The 13,432-nt window shown below is 44.4% G+C and overlaps 1 protein-coding gene across 1 annotated transcript in view; it reads left to right on the forward strand.

Moving 5' to 3' along the window:
* The first annotated feature begins 5,187 nt into the window (after nt 1–5,187).
* hip1 (huntingtin interacting protein 1) overlaps nt 5,188–13,432 on the forward strand; it is a 50,814-nt gene continuing 42,569 nt past the window's right edge. The window contains exon 1 of the mRNA XM_079246935.1: nt 5,188–5,434. Coding sequence (XP_079103061.1) covers nt 5,318–5,434 — 117 coding nt within the window. The 5' untranslated portion in view covers nt 5,188–5,317. The remainder of the gene's footprint in view (nt 5,435–13,432) is intronic.

A 13,432-nucleotide genomic window follows, 5' to 3' on the forward strand; every position in this document is an offset into this window, starting at 1 on the left:
AAACCCAATCCTCGCCTACGGTGGAAATCTCGCGAGACCTAATGTTATTGTTTGCCCCATCCCCCCTTTTTCTCCATTTTTTAAAAATTTGATCATCATAGTTGACTAATATACTAATATATAAATATTATTAAATATTAATATTATTAAACTTTAATTGAACGTATATACTGAAGGCTACTTTGAAGGGAGATATGACAAGCACCATATCAGGATATTTAGTTTCAGCATAAAATTCTTCAGCTGAGTAATTTAACAAATGAAATGTGTTAATTTGTCATCTGTATCACTTCCTAACATTACAAAAAGAAACTTGTGAAGTCGTCGTTCACATCTTTCTAATATGTTCTAAAATATTTTCTGCAAAAAGAGATTTAGATTATTTTTATCCCTTTCCCTCAAATTACCAAATAATGGTCACACCAACAAAAGAATAATTACCTAAGCATACACATTTATAGGTGTTTTAATGGCAGCATTTTATTTTAGAATTATTTTGCAAATACAGAGACATTTTATTTTATTTTATTTTATTTTATTTTATTTTATATTCTAAAACGTTTTTATGGTAATAAAGAAATAAGTTTTGTGTTGAGCTTATTTTCTTAATTGTTTTTATAATGGCACGTCTTCAGTGGCATATATCTTTCTTTTGTTTTGTGCTGTATTGAGACTTCTACCATCTTGCACTTTATCTGATGAGTTTATTTTTAATTGCTATTTAATCGCTATTTCAAGAAGTTAATCAGAATGTGTGATAAAGGAAAATATCACCGATCAGACTGCTGAAGGCTGTAAGTTTAAGAGTGCAGACTAAGTTAGATGATTGTCTGTGCATGGGTGAATGTGACTTGTAGACTCTTGGAGTCTGGAGCTCTAAAACATCGCTATATCAGTACAGTCTATTTATATTCAATATTTTTCATGGGTGTTAAAATTGGATTGTCCGTTTTACCCAAAATAGCCTACATTGTGGTTCCCACGTTTGACCAGCAGATGGCAGTATTGAGTAAAGCAGCACAAACATTCTGCTCTTGTAGATCAGTGACTGAGAGCAAAGGTTGAATGGTTGTAAAATCGATTTATTGTCTTGATAAGATTATTAACTGACAAGAAGTTATTGCTCATTTTGTTGGGAACTTAATGGGACATAAAGTCAGACTCAAATCTCTCTAAACTGCTCCAACAAAATTCCAACAAAAAGTTATCTTGTTGTGTGGTTTACAATGGTTATGCAGTGTGTAAAGCTTTTTTTCTTTTAGTTTCTCGTTTACATTATTCTCAACAGTGCCTACTGTTTATTGCATGAGTATCAAAGTTAATCAAGTTTTAAAAGTATATGGATTCTATATTTTAAGATTTGTGTTGTACTTGTATAATATGCATGTCTTGTCTTTCACTATCCCTAAAAACTGTATGCATTAAATGCAACAAAATGCTTTATGAGTTCTTGAAATTGTTTGTTCCCACGGTTCTACTAAAACTTTTTTACTAGATCAAGATGAGGCTTTGGATATTCAAAAACCTGATTTTTCTTTTTTTAACCATCAACAACTTTTGCGATATGTCCCAGCTGTATCAAAACCAGTGCAACCATCACACCATCGCCTCCTTGTCTTACAGAAGATAATATTTACCTTTTTCTGAAAATAATACTTTATATGAATCCTAAAACTTTTATTGTGTATCCACAAAACATTTTAACAGCCTTTTGCTTAAACAGTGATTGTCTTCTGTAAATGTTTTAGAAAGGTCAGATTTGATTGAAGTCTGTCTTTTGCCACATCTGATTTTGGCATGGATGTAAAAATATAACTGGTCTGGTAGGACATGTTTTTGGGGGGAAAGGGGAGAGGGGGAGGGGGGGGTCATTATTCTTCTTAGCTTTGTGGTCACTGACACTAGAAGAAATTCAATGGAACAACTGGCTTATTCAGACAGAGAATATTGATTATTAATATAATATAATCGGAATCTGAATGCAAGATCTGCTTATTAACAAGCTTCTGAAATCCATCCTCTGCAAACGTCCCTGTATTTGCTAAATTCATTCATTCATTCATTCATTCATTTTCTGAACCGCTTAATCCAATTCAGGGTCGCGGGGAAGCTGGAGCCTATCCCAGCTGGCTTTGGGCGACAGGCAGGGTACACCCTGGACAGCTCGCCAGTCCATTGCAGGGCCACACAGAGAGCTGAGCAACCACTCACGCTCAGACTCATTCCTAGGGGCAATTTAGAGTTACCAATTAACCTAACATGCATGTCTTTGGATGGTGGGAGGAAGCCAGAGTACCTAGAGAGAACCCACGCATACACAGGGAGAACATGCAAACTCCACACAGAAAGGCCACTGACCAAACCCCTCCCCAGCCAAGGATCGAATTTGCTAAATTTGTTAAATAAATCTATAATAATAGGTTGAAATACATTCAGCCACATTTTGTTATTTCCCAGGAGACAAGTGATCAGAAATGCAGTGAGCTTTTAGACATCATATAGTTTGAGTGTAGAAATCATATTCTGAATAGAATATCATATGTGTGTATGCAAATACAAGTGAGAGTATATTATGGCATGTAAACAAAACAACACACAATGTCAACTTCACATCTTCAGGGGAAAAAAACCCCATAGAAACCAGAACAGTTAGATTTGCCACATTGTATTTTCATCAAATCATTGGAAAACTGATTATTTCCCAAACAATATTCGAACATGTCTTTGTGCTAGAAGGCTGAAAATAATAAATCCATCTGCCTTGTAGACTCAAATGCAGTAGAGACAGATTCTCAAAACCTTATGGTGGTCCCAGAGCAGAGGACAAAACCAAGTCCATAAGAGTATTAATTCCTGACACAGCATTTGTTTGAGACAAAATTCAATTCATTTTCACACTGAGCTACATTTAATATTACATTTTACCTTACTGTGACAAACTCGATGCCACTGGAAGGTCCCAATTGATGGACAGCTGTTAATCAACAGCTTTTCTCTTTTCTGTTTTGTTGGTTCATACCTTGATCAATTCAATTTTAACCTCTCAGTAGTTAACAAAATACAAGGCACAGACAGACAGCCAGTCCAGCACTGAATCCATGGAAATGGCATAGTGTGGTTTCATCTTTGAAGTACCTGCTTGTCTTTTAGTTTTGCAAACAAATTTAGTGCTTATAGTTCACTAAACTAGCCAACCCTGATCAACTGACAAGTTTCTGTAAAGTTGTCTCTGATAAGACTGCAGTGCTGTCTTTAGTCAAGGCAGAAGTAAAGAAATCTCTACATTAGTGATGGTGTGGGAGGACCCTGCTGGAGCCTCAGCCAGTGGCTGAAAACAGTGGGAGGAGTCAGTGACCGTTGCCAGAGAAAATATCCAAATACCAGCGACGCTCATCCCCCTGCCGCTGGGAGACGTCAAGTCGCTGCAATAAGGAGGGGACTTGTTCCTGTGAGAACGTCGTGTGCAAAAGCCCCTGAACTTACAGTTTAGCTTATATGTATTCATACCCTTTTATTAAAGAAAAGGCTGAATTTACAACAGTCACTCAAATAACTGGAGACTTAAAAAAAAGGAACAATAACTAAAAATTTCCAAAAGTATAATTTAGTAATATAAGACACTGTTTTTTCATTTAATTGAGTTGAAGAAAGAAAAACAACAAACAAACAAATTGGTCCTGGACAAATTAGAGCACTTTTCTGTTGAACAGTGGGACAAAATACCTGTCAACAGGAGCAGAAGTCTGACTGAGAGGAACAGAAAACACCTGACTGTAGCGGAAACATTATAGGATTGTTCAACAACATATTAGTTTATGAGTGATGTAATATGTAATAAATTATCCTATTTGTTTGCTTTTTAAAAAAAAAATATTTCAATTGGTCCAGAATGAGAAAATAATGTAATGATTTTCATAAAATTTTTATTTACTGTTACTTTAGTCAATTTCAGCTTATTTTATAGTCAGCTGTATTTTTCCTTCTTTAATGAAAGTGTATGAATAAATATGAGCACAACTGTATACAGGTCTGGTGCAGGTCTCACTGTAGATTACCAGCATCTGTTATGATGCCCAAACTCCTGAAAGTTTGTTTGTATTTAATTTTTTATATTCTCAGATCAAAATGAAATGACAGATATTTACTTTTTTTTAAAAAAACGTATCAACAGGCTTTGCTGTTCAATTTAAACGACCAAACAAACCTTTAAAAGATCATGGCACTATATGCTAGGTCTGAATCAAAGTGTGAAACTAAACTTGCAAAAAAAAAAAAAAAAAGATAAGAAAAAAAACCTAAGGAAATGTGTGTTTGATTGAACATCTCTCACCTCTGATAATACCAACTGGTTAATTCCATCATGAGAGTTTTGCTGGGCATAGTGGCAAATCTTGGGGGCGGGGATACATCACAAATGTATTTCTGTGTTTGTCATTCCAGAGAAGTATTATCCTTAGAGGTTATCCTTAGAGGGGCAGCAGCCTAAGCAGGGAAGCCCAGACTTCCCTCTCAACTGGCTCCTCTTGATGCGCAGGAGCAGCGGCTCTACTCTGAGCCCCTCCCAGATGAATGAGCTCCTCACCCTATCTCTAAGGAAGAGCCCAGCCACCCTGCGGAGGAAACTCATTTCAGCCGACTGTATACGAGATCTCGTTCTTTTGGTCACGACCAAATCGAGAGCTTCGCCTTCTGGCTCAGCTCCTTCTTCACAACGACAGACCAGCGCAGAGTCTGCATTACTGCAAAGGCCGCACTGATCCGTCTGTTGATCTCACGCTCCAACCTCCCCTCACACGTGAACAAGACATTCAAACTCCTCTATTTGAGGCAGGACCTCACTATACATATATATATATATATATATATATAGAAAAGGCCCTGTGATTGACTCGCAAGCTGTTCAGGGTGTACCCCGCCTTTTATCCAAAGGTTTCTGGGATAGGCTCCAGCTTCCCCGCGGCCCTTCATCGGACTAAGCAGATAGGGTAATGAATGAATGAATGAATGAATGAATGAATGTGTGAAAAAGAAAAGAAATTTAGGGGTTAGAGACAGTCGGAGACTTACTTTGGAAAGGTAGGCCGGAAGTAGCGTCCTGCCGTAAGCGTGCGTCTTTTTAACTGCTGTCATTGACGAGTCGTCAGACAAAAAAGCCAAATGATCCAGTGAACTGGTGGTGAGGTTTCAGAGCAGCATGGACTGCTCCCCGCCATAGTAGATGCTGCTTCTATTTTAGCTCTAACAGTCTCCCCTGTCTGTCGACAGTTTCTTATATTTTATTTTTGATCCGCTGCTGTGTTTTTCCCCTCAGACGACAATGGATCGGGTGAAGAGCTCCATGCAGCAAGTCCCCAACGCTATCCCAAAAGTAATCCGACGGACCGGAGGGGCCAACAGCCTGGAGCTGGAGAGGGAAAACTTTGAGAGAGGGCAGGTATGAAGCGCAGTTGGGACTGTGTTATCTCCATAAGATCACCCTGCTGGGAGTGTGGGGAGGAGGTCCTGCTGGAGAGCCGCTATATGTGTCGGGAGGATTAACAGTCATGTCGGGCTGTTTGTTGACAGCTCATAAACTAAACGTCACCGTGATGTAGTGTGAGAAAATAAGGGAAATAGGCACACTTATTATCCTTTTAATGTAAACTCTTTGCGATTCTTTTAAGTTTTCCCTCTGCTTCAGTTTGAATCACATTGTTGTTTCTTACCCACATGTCTGTCTGTGTGTAGCAGATACAAATGAGTCCACTGTACAACAAAAGAGCTGTTGAAATGTGGGTCAGTGGCCTTTTGAATTCAGATAACTATGCTGTTTAGCCTATCTTCTGCACAAACCAGGCTGGAGGAAGGCAAGCTGAGGCTCCATGGAGGTCTGTTGTGTCTGACAGCAGCTTGTGAAGGCCAGCAGTGTTGCTCTGGTGAGATCTGGGAGATGATTCCTGCATTATATCAAGGCAGAAGCGATGCAAGGTCTGCTTTGTTTTGATTGTGTTTGAAGTTATGGCTCCTCATGAATAATGGACGGAGCTTCAAGAGCAACATCTGACCTTGCATGAATTGCTCTCCCATTGAGCATATGTATGTAGGCTGCTGTTATGCTGCCGAGGCCGCTGCTTCCTGCTTGGTGGTCTCCCCTCCCCTCTTTCCAGACCAGGCACAGGGGAAGGAAGGGTGGGTAGAAAGTAGGTCAGATGAATCCATCCAGCCAAACTGCTATAGGAACACTGCAACATGCTTCTCCCATCAGGAGCTGCAAGATGGAGAAATCCAGTCGACATAGTCTAAATGTGCGCTGCAGATATTTGACAACTGTGCATGCACATGGTCCTCGTGGATTTGCAGTCTCTCCTGAAACTCGACGTCTACCCCCCTTCGTACTGGATAGTAGTAGCATGGATTAGAAGTGAAGGGAGAGCATGCGTGGCTTTGTGTCCTGAGCCAAGTTGTGTCTGTTAGATCAGTGCCAGACTCCTGAGAACACACAACCTGTCCAAGGTAACTGCTGCAGGATAATACTTGATCACACAGGAGTTATAGTAATCGGCACAAAAGTGGGTTAAAAAGGCAGGAAATGTATCTGGTTTATTTGACCCTCCAGTCAGTTTTTGAAAATATTCAGGCAGGATAAAACAAGCAAAGTGTGTGTGTGTGTGGTTTTTTTTTTTGTTGGTTTTTTTTCTTTTTCAACATCATTGATATTCAGCATGACATCTCCATCTGCTTTTTTTTTGTTGTTTTTGTTTTTTTAAATTTTTTTTTTTAAAATTTTTTTTGTTCGAATGGCTCCACTTTCCCATCTGTAAAGCAACGATAAAGCCTTTGCCAGGTTTTTGAAGTTCCTGTTTGCCCACGTTATTGGCAGGCTTCTCGTGGTTCCTTTTGTTTCAAATGGTTGATGTTTGACTAAAGATCCAGAACTGTGCTAGGTGGTAGAGGAATCAATGAATCTGGTGTCTACTTTACAGGGGATCAGCAAGAGATAATCTCATCTGATCTGTTGTGCTTCCAAAGCTGGCTAAATCTGCTGGGTGCCTGGCTTTCACCTCCTCTGTGGAAAAACAGCAGTTTGTCTTTAATTTTTAGTCATAATTCATAAATTGCATTTGGTAGGTTTATAATAAGCTCATGTAAAGCTGCATTTCTTTATAATTCACCTGAGAATAATCATAGACTTTAAATCACTCATGTAAATCCTTTAAAATGCTCATTCCTAGAACTGTGTGCCTGTCTCTCTGCTGAGTTGGGTAAACAACCATGGTGTGTTCAAAATCGTCACCGTCATAGTGTCTGCGACGGGTTATAAAAAGCATGATCCAAAGCAGCCAGATAACACACAGCCCTGGCTTTTAATGACATGTTTAGCTTCATAATAGCAGCAGACTCTTTCATTTAAAGCTTTTTGTGTGTGTGTGTGTGTGTGTGTGTGTGTGTGTGTGTGTGTGTGTGTGTGTGTGTGTGTGTGTGTGTGTGTGTGTGTGTGTGTGTGTGTAGGGGGGGACTCTGACTTGTGTTTGTCTCAGATGGCATTCCATGTTTTGGTTTTGCGACCAACTGTGTTCTCAATAGTCGTAAGAAAATGGAGCACAAATAACAGCCCAGCGCTGAACACATTTTTAAAACCTTAATCTTTCGGCTCCAGAATGTGAGGGATGGCAGCTCCTGGACTGGGAACTGTCTGTGGCCACAGTACGCTTTTAATTGGAAAGGCCCGCTAGGCAGTAATCTTGGGACCAATACGGATCATAATTAGTGCTTGCACGAAAACTTATGGGGCACCATTTGGGATATGGAGTGTGAGCCACTGAGTGACACCATATTGTATGTTACATAATTAAGGCCTTAAATTAGATTGCCTGCCAGCCTCCTCCTTCCCAGTTTGCCCATTCTGAGGACGCTCTGTATGTGCATGACTGTATACAGCCGTGTTTCTGGACCTAATGAAAGTGTTAGTCTGATCGTAAGCATAGTTGGAGCTAAACAAAACATTTGAACCTTTTAATTGTCTCGGTATGCAGATCAGGACAGAAAGAATGTCCAACTCCACTATGATAGGTGGTGATGTGCACTCCATTGTTTAATGGACCAATCAAATGCTAACCAAAGTTCTGTGCATTTGATTCATGCTATAAGCTGAATTTGTATTTTTATGTATTTGTTTTGAGAAGTTATATTATCTGCGGTCATATTGCTGACATTTGAGGCAGCATCTTCATCTTCTGCCGCTTATCCGGGGTCGGGTCACGGGGGCAGCAGCCTAAGCAGGGAAGCCCAGACTTCCCTCTCCCCAGCCACATTTGCCAACTCTGGATCCCGAGGCGTTCCCAGGCCAGCCGAGAGATATAATCCCTCCAGCGTGTCCTGAGTCTTCCCCGGGGTCTCAGGGTGCCTGGGACGTGCCTGGAACACCTCACCAGGGAGGCGTCCAGGAGGCATCCTGACCAGATGCCCGAGCCACCTCAACTGGTTCCTCTCGATGCGGAGGAGCAGCAGCCCTACTCTGAGCCCCTCCCGGATGACCGAGCTCCTCACCCTATCTCTAAGGGTGAGCCGGCCACCCTGCAGAGGAAACCCATTTCAGCCGCCTGTATACAAGATCTCGTTCTTTCGGTCACGACCCACAGCTCATGACCATAGGTGAGGGTAGGAACGTAGATCGACTGGTAAATCGAGAGCTTCGCCTTCTGGCTCAGCTCCTTCTTCACCACGACAGACCGGCGCAGAGCCCGCATTACTGCAGACGCCGCACCGATCCGTCTGTCGATCTCGCGCTCCATCCTTCCCTCACTCATGAACAAGACCCCGAGATATTTAAACTCCTCCACTTTAGGCAGGACCTCACACCCGACCCGGAGAGGGCTATTCCGGCTGAGGACCATGGTCTCAGATTTGGAGGTGCTGATTCTCATCCAAGCCGCTTCACACTCGGCCGCGAATCGCTCAAGCGAGAGCTGGAGATCACGACCAGATGAAGCCAACAGGACCACGTCATCTGCAAAAAGCAGGGACCCAATCCAGAGGCCACCAAGTCGGATCCCCTCAACACCTTGGCTGCGCCTATAAATTCTGTCCATATAAGTTATGAACAGAATCGGTGATAAAGATAAAGGGCAGCCTTGGCGGAGTCCAACCCTCACCGGAAACGAATCCGACTTACTACCGGCAATGCGGACCAAGCTCTGACACCTGTCGTACAGGGACCGGACAGCTCGTACAAGGGGGTCCGGTACCCCATACTCCCGGAGTACCCCCCACAGGAGCCCCCGGGGGACACGGTTGAATGCCTTCTCCAGGTCCACAAAGCACATGTAGACTGGTTGGGCAAACTCCCATGCCCCCTCTAGGACCCCAAAGAGGGTATAGAGCTGGTCCACTGTTCCGCAACCAGGACGAAAACCACACTGCTCCTCCTCAATCCGGGATTTGACTATCAGGCGGACCCTCCTCTCCAGGACCCCTGAATAGACCTTCCCAGGGAGGCTGAGGAGTGTGATTTCCCTGTAATTGGAACACACCCTCCGGTCCCCCTTCTTAAAAAGGGGGACCACCACCCCAGTCTGCCAATCCAGCGGTACTGGCCCCAATGTCCACGCGATGCTGCAGAAGCGTGTCAGCCAGGACAGCCCCACAGCATCCAGAGCCTTAAGGAACTCCGGGCGGATCTCATCCACCCCCGGGGCCTTGCCACCAATGAGCTTTTTGACCACCTCAGCGACTTGAGCCCCAGAGATAGGAGAGTCCACCCCTGAGTCCACCAGCTCTGCTTCCTCATCGGAAGACGAGTTGGTAGGATTGAGGAGGTCTTCGAAGTATTCCTTCCACCGACCCACTACGTCCAGAGTTCAGGTCAGCAGCTCCCCACCTCCACTGTACACAGTATTGATGGAGCACCGCTTCCCCCTCCTGAGCCGCCGGATGGTGGACCAGAATCTCCTCGAAGCCGTCCGGAAGTCTTTGTCCATGGCCTCGCCGAACTCCTCCCATGCCCGAGTTTTTGCCTCGGCAACAGCCGAAGCCGCATGCTGCTTAGCCTGTCGGTACCCATCAGCTGCCTCCAGAGTCCCACAGGCCAAGAAGGCCCGATAGGACTCCTTCTTCAGCTTGACGGCATCCCTCACTGCTGGTGTCCACCAACGAGTCCTGGGATTACCGCCACGACAGGCACCAACGACCTTACAGCCACAGCTCCGGCTGGCCGCCTCAGCAATAGAGGCACGGAACACAGCCCATTCGGACTCAATGTCCCCCGCCTCACTCGGGACATGTTCGAAGCTCTGCTGAAGGTGGGAGTTGAAGCTCGCTCTGACAGTAGACTCAGCCAGACGTTCCCAGCAGACCCTCACAACACGTTTGGGCCTGTCAGATCTGACCGGCTTCCTCCCCCACCATCTGAGCCAACTCACCACCAGGTGGTGATCAGTTGACAGCTCCGCCCCCCTCTTCACCCGAGTGTCCAAGGCATGTGGCCGCAGGTCCGACGATACGACTACAAAATCGATCATCGAACTGCGGCCCAGGGAATCCTGATGCCAGGTGTACATATGGACACTCTTATGTTGGAACATGGTGTTCGTTATGGACAATCCATGACGAGTCCAATAACAAAACACCATTTGGGTACAGAGGGGGGGGACCATGCCTCCCAATCACTCCCCTCCAGGTCTCACAGTCATTGCCCACGTGAGCATTGAAGTCCCCCAGCAGAACAATGGAGTCCCCAGAAGGAGCACCCTCCAGCACTCCCTCCAAGGACTCCAGAAAGGGTGGGTACTCTGAACTGCTGTTTGGCGCAAAAGCACAGACAACAGTCAGGACCCGTCCCCCACCCGGAGGCGGAGGAAAACTACCCTTTCATCCACTGGGGTAAACCCCAACGTGCAGGCACCAAGCTGGGGGCTGATGAGAATGCCCACACCTGCTCGGCGTCTCTCACCATGAGCAACTCCAGAGTGGAAGAAAGTCCAGCCCCTTTCGAGGGTACTGGTTCCAGAGCCCAAGCCATGCGTCGAGGTGAGTCCAACTATATCTAGCCGGAACCGCTCAACCTCGCGCATAAGCTCAGGCTCCTTCCCCACCAGAGAGGTGACATTCCACGTCCCTAGAGCCAGCTTCTGCAGCCGGGGATCGGACCGCCAGGGTCCCCGCCTCTTGCTGCCGCCCAGCTCACATTGCACCCAACCCCTACGGCTCCTCCCGCAGATGGTGAGCCCACGGGAGGTGGGGCCCATGTAACCCTTTCGGGCTGAGCCCGACCGGGCTCCATGGGTAAAGGCCCGGCCACCAGACCCCACCTCCAGGCCTGGCTCCAGAGGGGGGTCCCGGTAACCCGCGTCCGGGCAAGGGAACATTTCTGCCCGAGTTTGTGTACATCATAGGGGTCATGTGAGCCGTACTTGATCTGGTCCCTCCCCTAGACACCTGTTTGCCATGGGTGACCCTACCAGGGGCATAAAGCCCCGGACAACATAGCCTCTAGGATCTTTGGGACACACAAACCCCTCCACCACGATAAGGTGACGGCTCAGGGAGGGGCATTTGAGGGAGCAGAAGCTGCATATTTCACCTGTTTATAGCCAAGTTTGAACTGTTTCAGCTCTGTTATTATGGTTTTCTTATTTATTTCCTTTTCAGCTGTTCCTAAACTACTTTCAGCTACTGTCAACAAACTTTGTATCTATATATATATATTTCTGTGAATATATTAGGTGATATTTTTCTCACATATCCATTGGGATAGACCTTGCTGCTCATTTATCACTAGTTTGGCATTATTTATGATATTTCTGTGTGAGTGCACCCTCTCTTAACACTGTTTGTACTCCAGCAGCTGTGGAATTCATGAGAGAAGCAGGTCTGCAGCCACCAGACACAAGCAGGACCCAGCAGGGTGGATGCAGACAAGCATTTTTTTAATCGTTCTCTCTTTTGTTTTTCTGCAAGTCTCATTCTCCCCCTCCTCCGACACTCATTGTCTTAGGTCCTTCTTTCCTTCTTTTACATCCTGCAATTCACAAAGCGGAGAGGTTATGGAGGGATATCCGCATGCATGAAGCATACACTCAGACAAACGTGCGCATGAAAGAGAGAGTTTTAAAAGCACCGAGGCAGCAGAAACAGCAGGCGGTGGTTTGTGGCCTCATTGCACTGACTGTGCGTGGAATAATGGTGCTGGATATGAATGACAGGTTAGTAAGTGAAACAAAGTGCGCCAATGAGTTCCTGGTGGCAGCAACAAAGGCACTGATTAACAAATTGTTTTGTAGTTTTCCTCTGTGTTTTACTGCACCATAAAGTGGGAAGGGAGGAAGACTGGATGGAGCAGAGCTTTTTGTTTTACTTGTAGCACGGGTCAAAAGTCAGACTGCAACCTCTATCACTGGTGTTCAGTACAGGCTATGCAAATTAGCCTGCTTTAACTCTAGCAACCTCTTTTAAAGAGATTGTGACATTGACACATCCATCACCTACAGCAGGTGTTGAGGTAGCGTTATATAATTTTTTTTCTAATAAAATACACAAACCAGTAAGCATTTATACACCAATCCATTTAGAATAGTTTAGTACTCAGTTTTAGCTTTCCTACTTATAATTTTTTATGTAGATCCATTATGTAATCAATTGTTATGATCATATTATCAGGACATGGGCCCCTCCAGGATCAACGGATGGAAGTTAGCCTTTGGCTAAAGTTTGAGGTGCTTACATGACATGCTTCCATGTAATGTTCAGTGTCTCTTCCAAATAAACATGAACATAGTTCCACTGCTGGTACTCATCATGCATCATCACATAGATTGTTGTGGATTCTGTAACAGAGTGAAAACGAAAGCATATTTATGGCTAAAATGGTCACAAAGGTCTTCTGCCAACTTGTACCTTGTGAAATGTCCTCATCAGTCAGTTCTGTGTGGTACCTCCTTGCTGCGGTAGATTTTCTTCACTGGTCAAATGATAGGCGTTCACAGTAAATTTCAATCTCAAATAAGAGTTCAGTCATTACTGAAATTTACCATCTTTTATTAACACACAAATAACCAAGCATCATTTTTCAAAAGGTAATTTCTTAAAGTAAAAGTGTAACTTTAGAAGGAGTCTGGGTTCTGCTCTCCAGGGTCAGTGGGAAACCTAGCCTATGTAATGTGGAAGTGTTCATGTAAGGAGGGTCCACAAATATCCCAAACAAGACCTTCACTCAAAAGCGTAGGGCTCTCCAACCCTGATCCTTGAGGACCACTTTCCTGCAGGTTTTAGACTCTTTCTTACTCCCACACACCTGACTGAGAGGAGATGGATCCAACATGTTGTTGTCAACTTCTGCACAATCAACCATTAAGTTGAATCTGGGAAAAGTCCCAAGTGGCCTTCCAGAGTCAGAGGTTAAGAGCCCCATGATGGAGGATGTAAAAAGTTATGCAAGATGAAGCACTGCTATTGCACA

Source organism: Telmatherina bonti (assembly GCF_933228915.1).
Source record: "Telmatherina bonti genome assembly, chromosome: 9".
Taxonomy (NCBI): Eukaryota; Metazoa; Chordata; class Actinopteri; order Atheriniformes; family Telmatherinidae; genus Telmatherina; species Telmatherina bonti.